Source organism: Pleurodeles waltl, chromosome 9 (assembly GCF_031143425.1).
Source record: "Pleurodeles waltl isolate 20211129_DDA chromosome 9, aPleWal1.hap1.20221129, whole genome shotgun sequence".
Lineage (NCBI taxonomy): Eukaryota > Metazoa > Chordata > Amphibia > Caudata > Salamandridae > Pleurodeles > Pleurodeles waltl.
In genome coordinates, this window is record NC_090448.1 from 579,132,308 (window position 1) to 579,149,301 (window position 16,994).

The window sequence follows — 16,994 nt, forward strand, 5'->3', positions numbered from 1 at the left end:
AATGGATGAAAAAGCTAACTTGGACTTCTGTAAGTGTAGTAGGTAGCTTACGATGTTTTTTGCAGATGCGTGTAATGGTTGAATTTGATTATTATGGCAGTAATAAACAAATCTTTTCCACTTATTTGCGTAGCAATGTCTTGTAGTTGGTTTCCTAGCCTGTTTGATGACCTCCATGCATTCTTGTGTAAGGTCTAGATGTCCGAATTCTAAGATTTCATGAGCCAAATTGCTAGATTGAGCGATGCTGGATTCGGGTGTCTGATCTGTTGTTTGTGTTGAGTTAACAGATCTGGTCTATTTGGCAGTTTGACATGAGGCACTACTGACAGGTCTAGTAGTGTTGTGTACCAAGGTTGTCGTGCCCAAGTTGGTGCTATTAGTATTAGTTTGAGTTTGTTTTGACTCAATTTGTTTACCAGATACGGAAGGAGTGGGAAAGGGGGAAAAGCGTATGCAAATATCCCTGACCAACTCATCCATAACGCATTGCCTTGAGAGTGAGGTTGTGGGTACCTGGATGGGAAGTTTTGGCATTTTGCATTGTCTTTTGTTGTGAATAGGTATATTTGCGGTGTTCCCCATCTTTGGAAGTAAGTTTGTAGTATTTGGGGATGAATTTCCCATTCGTGGATCTGTTGGTGATCCCGACAGATTGTCGGCTAACTGGTTTTGAATTCCCAGTATGTATTGTGCTATTAGGCGAATGTGGTTGTGAATAGCCCAATGCCAAATCTTTTGTGCTAAGAGACAACTGTGTGGAGTGTGTCCCTCCCTGTTTGTTCAGGTAATACATTGTTGTCATGTTGTCTGTTTTGACAAGAATGTGTTTGAGGACTATTAGTGGTTGAAATGCTTTCAACGCTAGAAACACTGCTAGTAGTTCTAACTGATTTATATTAAGTTGTTTCTGTTGAGTGTCCCATTGTCCTTGGATGCTGTGTTGGTTGAGGTGTGCTCCCCACCCTACCATGGAAGCGTCTGTTGTGATCACGTATTGAGGCACTGGGTCTTGGAAAGGCCGCCCTTGGTTTAAATTTATAGTATTCCACCATTGAAGCGAGGTGTATGTTTGGCGGTCTATCAACGCTAGATCTTGAAGTTGACCCTGTGCTTGTGACCATTGTGTTGCTAGGCATCGTTGTAAGGGCCGCATGTGTAATCTTGCGTTTGGGACAATGGCTATACATGAGGACATCATGCCTAGTAGTTTCATTACTAATTTTACCTGTAACTTTTGGTTTGGGTGCATGCTTTGTATTACGTTTTGGAATGCTTGTACCCTTTGTGAACTTGGAGTGGCAATACCTTTTTTTGTGTTGATTGTTGCTCCCAAGTACTGTTGTATTTGACACAGCGGTAAGTGTGATTTTTGGTAGTTCAGTGAAAACCCTAGTTTGTGAAGGGTTTCTATGACGTATTTTGTGTGTTGAGAACACTGTTCTTGCGTATTGGTTTTGATTAACCAATCATCCAGATACGGGAATACATGTATGTGCTGTCTTCTGATATGGGCTGCCACTACTGCAAGGCATTTTGTAAAGACTCTTGGCGCTGTTGTTATCCCGAATGGCAACACTTTGAATTGGTAATGTACCCCTTGGATTACAAATCTTAAGTATTTTATGTGCGAAGGATGTATGGGTATATGGAAATACGCATCCTTGAGATCTAATGTCGTCATGTAGTCTTGTTGTTTGAGCAAGGGGATTACGTCTTGAAGTGTCACCATGTGAAAGTGATCTGATTTGATGTAAAGATTTAGTGTTCTGAGATCTAATATGGGTCTTAGAGTTTTGTCCTTTTTAGGTATGAGAAAGTACAGGGAGTAAAACACACGTTCCTTTCTGATGATTTGGTACTAGTTCTATTGCATCTTTTTGCAGCAACGCTTGGACCTCTATTTGTAATAGATTCATGTGTTGTTTGGACATGTTGTGTGTTCTTGGAGGCACATTTGGTGGGAATTGTAGGAATTCTATGCAATAACCATGTTGGATAATGGCTAGGACCCACGAGTCTGTTGTTATTTCCTCCCAGTTTTGGTAAAAATCTGTTAGTCTCCTCCCCCACTGGTGTTATGTGTTGGTGATTTGTGACACTGAAGTCACTGTTTATTTTGAGGGGTCTTTGGACTTTGGAACTTTACTCTAGTTTTAGGGAACTGTCCACCTCTGTATTGCCCCCGAAAGCCTCCTCTCTGATATTGGCTCTGTTATGTGGGTCTGGTTTGTGAGGTTGAGGGTTCTGTGGTTTGGCCCGAAACCCCCCTCTAAATTGTGTTTTCCGAAATGTGTCTCTGCTCTGTGGGGAGTAGAGCGCGCCCATGGCTTTGGTCATATCTGTGTCCTTTTTTAGCTTTTCTTTAGCAGTGTCCACTTCCGACCCAAACAACTGCTGTCCGTTAAAAGGCATATTAAGCACCGCCTGTTGGATTTCTGGCTTGAATCCTGAGGTGCGTAGCCATGCGTGTCTCCGAATAGTGACCGCTGTATTTACCGTTCTTGCAGCTGTGTCTGCTGCATCCATTGCCGATCGTATCTGGTTATTCTAGATACTTTGGCCCTCTTCCACCACTTGTTGTGCACGCTTTTGGAACTCTTTGGGTAGATGTTCTATGAAGTGTTGCATTTGGTCCCAATGAGCTCTATCATATCTTGATAGCAAAGCCTGTTATTTGGCAATGCGCCATTGATTGGCTGCTTGTGCTGCAACTCTTTTCCCGAACTTGCGACTTTCCTTATGAGGTGGTGGTGCATCTCCAGAGGTGTGTGAATTTGCCCTTTTACGTGCTGCACCTACTACTACTGAGTCAGGTGTCAGTTGCTGCGTGGTGTACATAGGGTCTGTTGGGGGAGGCTTGTACTTTTTCTCCACCCTAGGAGTGATGGCCTTGCCTTTTACGGGCTCTTGAAATACTTGCTTTGCGTGTTTCAACATTCCTGGTAACATTGGAAGACTCTGGTACTGACTATGTGTTGACGACAGAGTATTAAATAAAACGTCATCGTCAATCGGTTCAGCGTGCAGTGTCACATTGTGAAAAGCAGCTTCTCTGGACACCACCTGTGTGTAAGCAGTACTGTCTTCAGGTGGTGATGGTCTTGCTGGGTAACAGTCGGGACTATTATCTGATACATGCGCGTCATAAAGATCCCATGCATCTGGGTCATCTTGGCTCATCCCTGTGTGCGTTGGAGACTGCATCATAGGTGGGGTAGCAATTGGTGATGGTTGCGGTGAGCGTTGTGGTGATGGTGGCGGAGTTACTTGTTTTGCCACCTTTGCCTGTGGTTGTTTATCTTTATCTTGGAAAGCAAGTTTCCTTTTCATCCTTATAGGAGGGAGAGTTATTATTTTCCCTGTCTCCTTTTGAATATGGAGCCTTCTCTGTGTGTTATCTGGCTCCCCTGCTTCTAGCTCTTGTCCGAATTTATGGCTTTGCATTTGTGCGGAAAGGCCTTGTTCCTCTGTGTAGGAACTTGTTTTCGGCTCCGAAGCCGGATGTTTCGTATCGAAACCTTTTAAACAGTCTTTTTTGGCTCCGAAGCCACTTTTTTGGGTTTCGTTGTTCCGACCTCTCGGTGCCGACTCATCTCGGTGCCGGTATCCCGATGTCAAGATTGCTCTGAACCAGGGTCTCGGTGCTGAGTCTGTTCTGTGCCGGTATCTCGACCGGAGTCGGATGACTTCGACACTTGTGTGCCCTTTTTCGGTGCCGATGGACGGTCACCGATTTTTCTGGTTAAGCCATGGCCTGCCGGCGGTGGCCTCCCCTGGGCTTTCATGGTTTTTACGTGAGTTTTGGCCGGGGCTGTTTTACTCACGGTTTTCGGCGTCTGCTCTGTTTCGGCCTCGTCCGAGTCTGAGTCAGCAATGGAGAAAGTTTCTTCTTCCTCCAAGTCGTGGTGTCCTGACGGCGCCGACGCCATTTGAAGCCTTCTTGCTCTCCGGTCCCTTAGCGTATTCCTCGACCGAAACGCTCGACAGGCCTCGCAGGTATCCTCTTTGTGTTCGGGAGACAAACTCAAATTACAGACCAAATGTTGATCTGTGTAAGGATACTTGTTGTGGCATTCGGGGCAGAAGCGGAATGGGGTCCGTTCCATTAGCCTTGAAGACGCACGTGGTCAGGCCGACCAGGCCCCGCCGGGGAATCGAAACCCCGAAGGGCCACCGGAGCTCTTAAAGATTCGGTGTCAATCTGCGTTAACTAACCAGATACTGAACGCAAACAATATCGTAGAATTTTCCGATATCTAAGTTTCCGAACCGAAATACTGAGCGAAGAGGAACACGTCCGAACCCGATGGCGGAAAGAAAACAATCTGAAAACAATCTAAGATGGAGTCAACGCACAAGCGCAATGGAGCCGAAAGGGGAGGAGTCCCTCGATCTTGTGACTCGAAAAGACTTCTTCGAAGAAAAACAACTTGTAACACTCCGAGCCCAACATTAGATGGCGGGATATGCACAGCATGTGTATCTGAGGCTACACATGCCATCGAACATATATATATAGCTTGTGGGTTCATCAGGAACCCTAGGTACCCAGAGCCAATAAATGAGCTGCACCTTGCAATGGGTTTTCATTCTATACCGGGTTTACAACAATTCATTTGCTGAAATATAAAGAGTGAAAAATAGGTATCAAGGAAACCTTTGTATTTCCAAAATGGGCACAAGATAAGGTGTTGAGAAGCAGTGTTTTTTTTGCACATCTCTGAATTCCAGGGGCCCCATACTAGCATGTGAATTACAGGGCATTTCTCAAATAGATGTCTTTTTTTACACACTGTGAAAGAAGTGAAAGAAAATGGGCAATAACACTTGTCCTCCTATTCTGTGTTCCCCCAAGTCTCCCGATAAAAACTAAAACTGTACCTCACTTGCACGGGTAGGCCTAATGCCCACGACAGGAAACGCAACATGGACACATCACATTTTTACATTCAAATCTGACATGGTTTTTTTGCAAAGTGCCTAGCTGTGCATTTTAGCCTCAAACTCTGCTGCACCTAGGAAAACCTACCAAACCTGTGCATTGTTTAAAATTAGACATCTAGGGGGAATCCAAGATGGGGTGACCTGTTGGGCTTGTGGGGATTTCACCAGGTTCTGTTACCCAGAATCCTTCGCAAACCTCAAAATTTGGGCAAAAAAACACTTTCCTCACATCTCCGTGACACAAAGTTCTGGAATCTGAGAGGAGCCACAAATTTCTTTTCACCCAGCGTTCCCCAAAGTTTCCTGATAAAAATGGTACCTCACGTGTGTAGATAGGCCTAGTGCCTGTGAAAGGAAATGCCCCAAAACACTAACTGGACACATCACAATTATCAAATACAAAGCTAACTGTTTTGCGGGGGAACCTGCGTTTTTGGTCTTGGGCTCAGCAGCCATATAAGGAAACTTACCAAACCCAAACATATGTTAAAACGAGACACCTGAGGGAGTCCAGGGAGGTTTGACTTGTATGGATCCCCCAGTGCTTTCTTATCCAAGATCCTCTGCAAACCTCAAATTTAGCTAAAAAAAAAGAATCACATTTTTCCAACATTTCTGTGTGGGATCACCACACCGGGACAAATTTCTTATCACCCAACGTTTCTCTCAGTCTCTCAAAACCTGTCGAAATTGAGGGGGAACCAAAGCGGGTCCAAAAAGGCAGTTTGAAAAAAAAAAAAAAAACATTTTAGGCTGACAAGTAGGGCAGAATTTTTATCAGTATAGTTAAGACAATGCTGGGTGGTAGGAAATGTGTGGATTACTGCAGATTCCGCAAGTTTCCTTCACACAAATGTGGGAAAAATGTGTGATTTCCAGCAAATTTAGAGGTTGGCAGGGCATTGTGGGTAAGAGAATGGTGTAGGGTGCATGTGAAGCACACCACCCTGGACTCACCCAGATGTTTAGTTTTCAGATGTGTCTAGGTCTTGTGGATTTTTGTACATGGCAGCGTCCCAAAGTACAAAAAGTGCGGCCCTCACCATTCCAAGCCGATTGAGAGTTAGACAAGTTTTCATGGATCAAATTTAAAACCAAAACACAAAATAATCAAATGTCCTCTTGCGTGCTGTGTGATAAGATGTTTTAGTGTGTTGGGGGGGAGAGCTGAAAGACTGTTACCCCCCTTAAATTGGGGTGGGGGCATAACCATGCCCATACTGGTTGGTAGCCAGCACACCACTATTTTTTTTTAAATCCCTGGCATCTAGTAAGTTTTCTGCCCCCGGGAAGTGAATTGGGGAGGGGGGTAATTGGCACATCTGCCCACCGGTGGGCAGAACAACTTTGGCTCCATTTATTTGGGGTGGCGGTGGGGGCGGGGCTGCCTCCCTTAGGCCAGAAATGGCCTAAAAATAATTTGTCCCCTGGGAAGCGGCCCTCACCCAAGGGGGCGCTCCCCTTATTCATAAACACAAAAAAAAAAAAAAAAAAAACCTTCCTGAGGTCTAGTGCACATTTCTGCTGCCGGATCGCATCCCGATCCGGCAGCAGAAATGCAGAGAGAGACATCAAAGGAAAGGACAGGCCTTTATTTTGATGCCTCTCTCGCCCCTTCACGTGATCGGAGGAGAAATGCTTTTGCATTTCTCCTTCGATGCACGGTGGGGGCAGCCTCTGATGAGGTCGGGGGGAGGGAAGGTGGAAGGGGAAGAGATTCCCCTTTCATCCCTGCCCAGGGGAGGAGGGTGCTAGCGCTCCCCCCGAGGGCCCATAGCAGGATGTAACGGTCACGTCCTCGGGATCCGAGTAGTACAAACGAGAACGTAACCGTTATTTCCTGGGCATCCAAGGGGTTAAGCATACTGACAAAAACAGTGAAACAGACTGACAAGTAGGCCACAAACCATGAGCACTGGGGTCCTGGCTAGCAGGCTCCCAGTGACCCAGTTAAATCACACTGACAAACACGCCAAAAATGGGGGTAACCTTGCTTGAAAGAGGTTACTTTATCACACAACACTCATCTAATTGATTGCGAATCAATGAAATATTTAGCAAGCTCCAGGTTAGCATCAAGAAGCCACCCTACCCAACAAATACTCTTCAGGAGCTTTAACCTAACTTAACATGTAGATTATTTGCTCTCAAAGAATTCAATACTTACATAGCTTCATTTTTCTCTGCATCCCATTCTCTTCGCCATTGCCCTGTTGGCTTCCGATGCCGTGCCAGACGCTCCTGGTCTATTTGCTCACGCTCAGTCTTCCAACGCATGTATTCTGCTCTCTCCCGGCCAGTCATGGACAGGGTCATGTCACCAGCATTTCTAGGGTTTGCCCTTCTACCCTGAAGAAGAGACAAATGCAGATTATATTTATCAAGGGGTATTTCACTTAGAGTGGATTTAAATTAAAAAATAAAACGCACATTTTTTGCTTTTGTACCTGAAAATTAATGGTAACAATTACAAAACATAACACAAACTCTTAACAAGCAACAATTTATGGAAATTTGCCATAATGCAAGCCATAGTTTTTTTTTTTTTTAAACAATTATATTAAAAGATCTCCAGTGTGGCATCGCCAGTAGACCGTAATGCAGGGCTTGAAAAATCTACTCGACCACTTGGTACAGTGAGTCATTTTTTATAAGGTCGAGCTATATTTAGAACCTAGCAGGCAAAGAACAAGTATTCTGTTCTGACTGAAAATGAATTAGCAATTAAGATGCCTTTAAATCTTATTCTTGTCACATTTGCTCTGTGTTCAGAGACAGAGGTCAAAAGTCAGTTTGTCTTCTTGCAATGCAAATACTTTTCCTTGTGACTGCAGAGTTCCAGGTTTTGGAAGGTGAACTGTGTGACCTGTGTGAAATGAAAGGCTGTGGGTATCAGGTCCTTCCTAACACACAACATTTATATAACTAAGTCAACTTAACAATAATTTCAAAATATGTTTCAGTATCTGTGAAAGACCATTTTTTTGTACTTGTGTGATGAAAAAAAATATTTTAATAGGATGAAAAAAAGTCAGAACACTACTTGATGTGCAAATGATATTTTTTTCTGAAACCTAATTTTCACAGATTGTTAATATACACTATATAGTTTTATCCGTAAACCTGTAGGTTAGTGGGAAGATTTTTGGACCTTTCTTGGAAATTTACTGTCTGTAAATAACAGTGCGCTACCACATCATGCTTTAGTAATATACTTATTAAAAGTGAGTGTTTAAACTACCTGTGAAACAGTCCTACCCTGATGGAAAAGCGATTAGTAAACTAAGGGGCAAGTAATGCATGGATCATGTGTGGCCTACCTGTGGGCTAGATTTATTATACATGGAGCAAACGTTTAGTGTATTTAATCAAACAAAAGAGGAGGATTTTTTTTTTTTTTACAGCAGAAATGCTGAACTCTCATATTTCAAGGTGCACTCAAGTGAGAATGAAGAAGAGGGCGACTGTATAATACAGTATTTGCATAGGATCACACAATTTGAGACCCGTTTACGGGTCAAGTACATTACAGTTAGGTCGAATAGATTGTTCAAGCTACTCGACCTGCAGGTCTAGTAACGTTTTTATGATTTTTCAAGGCCGGTAAAGGGAGGATTTTAGAAAAAGCTGTTAAACTGGACATATCTTCCACACATCATTAGAGGTAATCATTTTGTTCTGGTGACAATTACACAGAAAATGTGCAAGGGATACCCAGTATCATTAACTACTAAGAGAAGTTTATGAGCAGGACCAATGTAATAGGGCACCTCATCTCAAGGAGGATGTATGAAGAGTTTCCAGCATTACATGCCCATTGCTACAGGCAAATACTTTATTCCAATTCTCAACAGATACTCTACATTGCTGTCTAGTTCTCACTTGCCATATATTTTGCCACTAAAAGCCAAATCAGATTGTTTTCTGTGATGGGCAGCACTATTTACTGCCAACATTCTTACAGAGAATATATAGTTGACATATATGTACTTACTGCACCTTCTTTTAGCTTTCCTTATCATAAAGGAACACATATATTCATGTGGTTCTTTGAGGGCAATATTTATCTCTCAGTCCATAGCCTCTTGGCTTGGGAAAACATTTTCAACAGAGAAACAAGCAACCCCAGAGGGTTTTTGTCCTGTTTTGTTTTGCGAGAATATAGATTTTCAATTATCAAAAATATTAAATTATCAAAATCAGTAAGTACATTTCCACCCTTTAGATATCCACGTCGAATCTTTTCTTCATGTGAATTACAGTTTAATGTGCTCACTGTTGCACTTAGAGCATTATTTGATGCACAGCCCCATATAATTTAATTCCACTGCAGTTCCCATCACTCCCAGAATTTGACGTCTAAGTTGGATGTCTTCAGGACTATCAATTTAAAATCCAGCAAATGGTCGTCACAGCTCACTCCTTGTCAAGATATTGCCAATACAAGAAAGGAAAACGGGGCTTATCCAAGTTTCATTTGTTGGCGCATCTCTGAGAAATCACCCATTCGCCAACGAATAGTTATTCCCAATAGCAATATGAACAAATTCCTCTATCAACACCACACATTTAAAATATCCACTCACCAATAATCCTCCTTTTGCTTACTAATCATTCCATCTCAGACACATTTACAACAGAGAATTCTTGCATTAGACTCTCCCATAATGTTCACTCTAGAATTCATGTTTTTACTCATTACATGAAAGACAGCATAGGAAAAATCACCCCTGAGTTCCATTTCTGCACAGACATCTCCGGTAGGAGAAAGAAATACATCCAGAATTAACATGTTCATGTCCTTCAGTATACTAAGACCAAGACTACATATTTACAGGCGAAAGGAGCCTCTAGCTAGTAGGGAAGTGGTCACTTGGGAGCCTTCCTTAACCAGTACAGACGTTCCTCCCTTTGGTCTACTCCTATGGATGCAACACCTGGGGTAAGCTGATAATATTCTTCTATTTTATTCTCTGAATATGGCCACATTTCTGGCAATAAAAACTGGTTAAATCGACCTATATATGTTGGGAGCTCGTCGTCTTGCTTGGAGGTCCAGCCTGCAACGTTCCAGGATAAAAAAAAATGAATTTAAGATATTTATGTCATAAGCCACTTTTCTCTCAATGTATGCCCCTACCTATGTTTTGTAGTTACACTGTTCTCCAGGTAACGTGTATTTTATAAGTTCGATGTTGAAGTCATTTCTCGATCTATCTACTTCCATTATTGATGCTTTAACACCCACTAAAGTTACAGATTCAAAGAGGGCACGTGCAAGTTGCGAAAAGCTCATTTTAACTTCTATGTTGGAAAACAGGCATCTACCACTTACTCCGTTGTTAAGGGTGAACTTTCCCATAGTACTGCAGCATCAAAAATACCTTTAAAAACCTCAAAGATCCTTGATTTAAATGGGTCTGTGTACAAACTAGCCCTTTGGCATATATCGCTTATTTGAATGTAGTTTCTTGATAAACCAACAGGTGCTCAACACATTCCTAATCATTTGAGATCACATTCCACAGCTAACATGTTATGATATTTATTTATTTAGAGTAACTAGATTTTCTCGACTAATATTATCCTGGGTTAGCTTAGGCAATACCATTAAGTTACACACTCCGGACTTTTTGCTGCTTCTGTGCCATTATAGTTTCCCCCACCTCGATTTGTCCTGCTTTGCACATCACAATGGGTAAGTCACCCAGCTGAGGGGTCAAGAGATATCTTAATTTTCCATATCTAAAATGTAAACATGGGTTATAGCCTCACCATGCTCCCTTATGATGGATTGAGTGTTATATACCTATGGGACTTAGTAGTCTTATGGCTCTGTCCCAAATTCTCTCTCTTCATGTCGAATGTGGCAAGTACAAATATAGTTTTTACACGTAGAACAAACCCCCCCTCCTCCACACACACACACACCCATTTGCTGGCGTGGTGCTTTGCTCCTGAGATCGAAGGACCTTTATTGATATTCCTTACATGGGTCAGAATTTGGCATAAGTTTTTATTGAAAATAATGCAGATTTAGCAAAGACTCAGGGAGTGGGCAAGTATCCATTCTTTCCCTCTGGCCTCAGGGTGCTAGATTACTTTTCTCCCACATTAAAACATCAAATGCTCAGACACACACAACAAAAGAGTATTGCATGACAAATACAATCGTGGCATTTCTGCTGTACCTCTGATTGAAAACGTGTACCCCAACATTAGAAAACTGAAGGAAAAAAAAATTGCAGACATTATCTATTTAGTGTCTCGATCTGGCCAGTCCTTTGAAGCTTTTACCATGTAGTTTGGCACAACTTGTTCGTCCATTAACAGACTCAAGGGTTTTCATAATCTGTTTAGAGGCAAGTACTGCTTGAATTCTTCAAGTGAAACCTACCACATCAGTGGCCATTAGCAGCTAAAGGCGTTAAAAAAAAACGGGGGGGGAAATCAGATGACTGATATTTTCCTTATATATCTATCCTATTCCTGCCCTTGCCAGAAGGCCAAGAGGAAACATAGAAGGACATATGGATCTTGGTCATGTTTCAAAAACTAGAACAGAATCCACTGGAAGGAAGATATGCAATACAAGCTTCAACTCACACAGAAACAACGGTATGCTTCTCCTGGGTGTCATGAGATAGAGTCCCCACAATTACCAAAGTTGAAGCAAAGCTAGTAGAAGAAAAAAGAAGGCTGAAAACTTATCTTGGTAAAAAAAAAAAAAAAAAAAGGCTGGTCACCTAAGGCAAAGGCTCCAGACTATTTCTCCTGCTCCATGTTTGTTGGTGATAAAGGTTCTCTCCCTGAAAGGTAATGAGTGGTTAGCACAAAATACCGTACTGTCCTAGGAATGGGTATTATGAGGTGTAAACTGAGTCACATCTTGCTCAGGTCCAATGGCGAATCCCTGCTACATGACTCCAATGGAAGCCTAGGACATCTTCGTCTGAAGGATCATTATTGTTCAGGTGGGGTTAACAAGTTTGTTAGAAGTCCTGGAGCACGAAAAGAAGTCATTAGAATTTCTGGATGCACGGTGTGCTGTCAATGTCACATATCTTGTTAGAACGTAGAGCTATCTCATCGTTGACACCTCGGGGAGAAATAATTTAGTAGCAATGGGGATCTTTGGAGGTGAACACCTCTATGGCAGTGACAATTCGATCCATTTTTGATACTAGGAAATATCCTATCATGGAGAAGGCAACACTGTTTTTCAATTAACAATAATAATTGTTAAACATAGGCGTTTTGATGATCTTCTAAATATTTTGTCTTTGCACCAAAAAATATTGCCTCTTATGTTGTGTTTCCTATATTTTAAGGCTCTTTGATGTTAAACATATTTACAAAGGGCTCCAGAGACCCTAGATGTGAACAGACATATTCTGCTGCTACTGGATAAAACCTGGATGATGAGAATGCTGGAGATACCTACCACACACCTGAAATCTCTCTAACCTAGCGTAGATGTGCACCCACACAACAAATACTAAGAGAGGACCTGCTTTATGCTTACAACATACATGTGAGCCTTTCTCACGCTCAATGTCCGTTTTGACTCGATCAAAGTCTGCTCCACCCCAGTTGCGAACGTGCCGTCTGCTTCCCTCTTTTCTGTCGACCTCCACAATGGGACCACAACGGCGTGGGTCATCCAGGAAGTTTCTAAAAGGATTCTTTTCACGTACACCATCCTTAAAAAACATAAGAACATGCACAACGGCGTCAAACACATGATCACAATTTGGAAATTACGAGAAGGTACTTTATGTATTTGAGCTCATAGATCTTTTGGGAATTGCATGGGTAAACAAGCACAGAGAATGTACATATTTTTAGGACTGTATTTCTTGTTTTAAAATTATATTTAGAATGGTTTTCTAACAGTGAGAACATGGAAGTGAGCCGGCACTGTAAATCTCAAAGCAAAATAAAACAAGTACTACACAGCAAAGGTAATGGCAGGATAATCAAAGGCGTAACACACAAGAAAATGATGCAACTTCAGAAGGTATGAATGGTTGTCTTGAAAGCGTTAGGGATTTTTTAGGGTCAAAGGGGGAAGATCCTAAATGGTGGCACATGTCACTTATTTAGAAAGGGCAGATCAAGTCAGAATCATTGGGAAGAAGAGGAGAGTTCAAGTGTCCGTGGAGAACATTACATCGTCTAAGAACAATTAATGGACAAAGGATGTTTCCTAGTTACTTATATGTGTGTTTTCTTGATCTCAAATACTGCAGAAAGCAGCTGAGAGCAGTAGGAAGACAGATGGACAAGTACAGTTTTACAGCAAGGTAGTCGGCCTTATTGGAGAGGGCTGTTACGCAGAAGATGCAATACGATTAAAAATGGATGTGTACTGTTGCACTTGTGTTTGTGGGGAGTGGAAGGAAGGGGACAGAATCGGTTCTATTCTATTAGCCGAAAACGGTATATTTTGTTAAATTTAATCTGGTCTCATCAAGCATCAAGGCATTTTTTGTACAAGTCAAAGAGAACTGAGAAATAGAGTAAAATAAAAAAGCAGTGGGGCTCCTTTGGCAGCGATTACTGGGAGGAACTCTTATGGTGGTAAGGTAATGGTTGTCTGCATGTGTAGTAAACAGGAATATGGAAGAGGTCCAGAAGCATATTTGTGTGGTACTATTTGTTTTGCTCCCAGAAGGTCAATGTTGTGATGTGCAGTGAGTGGGTATCACAGCTTAAATGTACTGTAGTTTGTAAAAACAGACTTTGGCCGTTTTTCTCAGCCTCCAACAATGTTAATCAGCACGCAACCCTACCCTTTGATTCCGCTCATACTCCGCTATTTTTTCCATTTCTTCGTTCATTTTCTCAATGTTTTGCCTCCTCCTTTCTTCCCAGTCCTGAAAAGAGGAAAGTGGTGGTCAATATTAGTCTGCGGCCATTTCACTAAATGCAATGACACTTCTATGCCAATGTTTTACCCAATATTAAAAGCCCTAAGGTGGCCACAAGCGTATTGTTAAGGGGTGTACCCGCCTATGCCTTCCCTATCTACACCCTTACTGAAAACGCTACGACAAACACTTCATGAAACCTGTGTTTTGCACACAGGTTGGCACGAGGAGAGGTTCACATGTAAAAATACCACTCCGTTTACTAGAAATGGGCCTTCTTTTCAGAGTGTGTGGATTGCTTAGCGTTTTCATTTACCTACGAGGTGCTCTATGTAGCGCATACCCTTTTCCCTTGTATGCAGGAATAACTTACACACCAATACGTTGTTCTGCAGTGCAAGTACTACTTTACAAAAAGAACCATGAGCCCAGTGTCAGAAAATAAATCTCCCCCATTTATTCTTCTGGTCTTGTGAGCGCTGAAATGTACAATAACCTGCTTAGGCTAGATACAGACTCTTATAGAGTAGGATAACTGTTTTGCTCTCTTTGCAAGCCAGACGTCTGTGAAACATGTCAGCGTGTGAATAGGTCCTGAGCTTTCAAATAATGTCAAAAAGCAGACGACACCGACCATTGTGACTTAAAGCTGAAAAGCCACTAGGCAATAATTCACTGACGAAACTCTGTGAAAGGGTCTTAAAATTTAAGGAACTGAAGGACTGCAACGATTGTAATTCCAAATGAGTAGTGCAATGTGGCTCTGAATTAGAGTAATCATCCCCACCAACACTGCCATAAACTCAACATCCCTCACCCTAGCGATTGCATCTACCACCTATAAACTTAATCTACCACAAGCATACTGCACTAAATGCATGGGATGGTTCCTTCAGAGCACAGGACTAATTTAAAAAACCAATAATAAAAAACATAACTACGTATAACCACAGGTTCCAGGGTAGAGTGATGCCAGCCGTAAAATACTTCAAGCCACGTCGTGGGTAGTAAGCTTTTTATAAATTCAATTTGAGCAATAAAATACTTTGCTGCATGGACGGTGTCATATTGTTAAGATGGGAAAGTGTGCACATGGCCAGAGAAGGAAAGGCGGCATGGTCTTGGATGCAGCTAACAGATGGTGGGAGGGAGGGGGGTGGGGTTCGTGGGACTCTTGTTCACAATGTTTTCCCTCATTAACATGGGGCGCTCTGAGTTAGTACACATCCTGTCTCTAGCTGTGTTTTTTATGGGAAGGGTTTCCGGTTTCGTTCATTACTGAAGAAACCCAATAACACTTTTGCAAATACCCACATCGACACTTGGGGGAGCCAAATCGCAGAAAATGAATGCAGCGAGTGGTTAAACTGGCTCCGGCCAGACCAGCCTTGTCGTTTGCGACTGCATGCTCGCTTCACGGTCCAAAAACAGCACATTTTCAGTGACTGGGCGTAATACGAACAGGTCACACAGTAACTGGTTGTAACCGTATTCAGTGTATCCAATTTCTCGTAAACTAATTCCGATGGTGAGAAAAGTACGCAAAAGCGTAAGTGTTATGCATTCTACCACCTCTGCTTATGAATTTAAACTACCCAGAGCTCAGTATGTCCAACGTGGTCCATGAAAAAAAGCAGTTTTCATTTTAAATCTATCGAACGGTATTTCGATATAATATATTTATACATTTTTTCCCGAAATGCCGCACAAGGTCATCCACCCAAAGTTGGTCAGCCCATGCTTACAAAATCTGGTCTACTCGACGCGAAGTAGTCCTTTCACGCATACTGGGTGCAAACTAAATTATTTTCGCTCCTTCCATTTTTTAGCCAGATTCCCCCCCCCCCCCCTCAAGCTTCTGAATCGACACTGCGGAGAGTACAGCCAGGCAAAAGTAAGAGGGTGCGTACGGGAATGTTGCCACAAATAAGCTCCAGACCCAGCAGCACACCAGGGGGAACAAACCATACACCCCCCCCCCCCCCCCCCCCCCCCCAAAAGCATACGGAGACTTTGGAAAACAAAATCAGGGGAATGTGTTTTCCCTACTGACGTCTATTGTCTTCTACAGTGGCAATTTTTAGGAGGGGAGGAGGGAGACTGCAGAGGCAATTTTGGGGGACAGACGTATAAAATACATTCATTATTGGCTTCAGAAATCGAGAGTCACCTGCCTAAATCGAGTCAGTTGGCATTTATGTGACAGGTTCAATTTCAGCCAAGAGATAAACTGAGATTTTAAAAGTTTACCTGCAACCTTCAGATCTATATATGTATCTACACTGAACAATGAAAACCGAAATAAATCAAGTTCTGCAACAAAATTGATTTTAGCCCTCATAGTATGAAGCACTACCCATTAAAATAATAACAATTTAGTATGGTTACCGAGTTACCAGGTCACAGAGATAATGCCGGTTCAGTCGAGTGTTTTCAGATATCATAGCAGTGCATTATGTTAATTAAATTATCGGTTCAGTTTAATTCAAGGGGCGTGTAGTAACAGGAAAACCGAGATTTGTAAAAGGACGCTTGCAAAGGGAAAACTCCTGTCCCAGTGGATTGGTGTTATCTCCTAAAACAGTCTTAAAAACAGAAGTGAATAAATATTTAGGTCTCGCCAAGCCAGGGCATGTGCTGCCTCCGGTTCCAGAATTGGAAATAAATGTAGTACCCCATGAAGCCAAAAACCGGGAGTCAAGGTGCAGCAGAGAAAGGAAAAGTGGTGGTTGCACAGTGCTTGAAATGGAAATATGGTTAATGTGGAAATGCAGAAGTGCTGATACTCGTCCCAGAGTACCAGCCGGCTGCTGAGAAGAGCTGGTAGTCTCCCTGTGGGAAATTGGGTTATTGGTTCAAGGGGGTGAACTCCTACTCAAGCAGCAACCACAATTCTTACCAGGGTGAAACACAAGCAAACCCCAAATTAACCCCCTGGTAGATTGGCACAAAAGCAGTCAGGTTTAGCTTAGAGGCAATGTGCAGCACACAAACAGTAACAACGTGAGAACACAACACAAGAGAATTCCTACACTAATTTCGAAAAATATAATAAAAGTAAATAAATACTTTGACACCAAATGGCAAAAATACAATTAGTTGAACCAGAGATATGCAGATTTAAAGATAAAGGTAAAAATACTGCTTAAAAGCACAAAGAGCCAACTGTGGTTA

At 42.3% G+C, this 16,994-nt stretch overlaps 1 protein-coding gene across 4 annotated transcripts in view; it reads right to left on the bottom strand.

Annotated features, from left to right (window-relative positions):
- The window catches only part of CCDC9 (coiled-coil domain containing 9), a 364,568-nt gene that overhangs the window by 231,280 nt on the left and 116,294 nt on the right, over positions 1-16,994 (bottom strand). For all 4 annotated transcript variants that reach the window (XM_069207573.1, XM_069207570.1, XM_069207571.1 and 1 more), the window contains exons 6-8: positions 13,743-13,826; positions 12,480-12,650; positions 7,115-7,296 (exon numbers count right to left, since the gene is read on the bottom strand). In XM_069207573.1, coding sequence (XP_069063674.1) covers positions 7,115-7,296; positions 12,480-12,650; positions 13,743-13,826 — 437 coding nt within the window. The remainder of the gene's footprint in view (positions 1-7,114; positions 7,297-12,479; positions 12,651-13,742; positions 13,827-16,994) is intronic.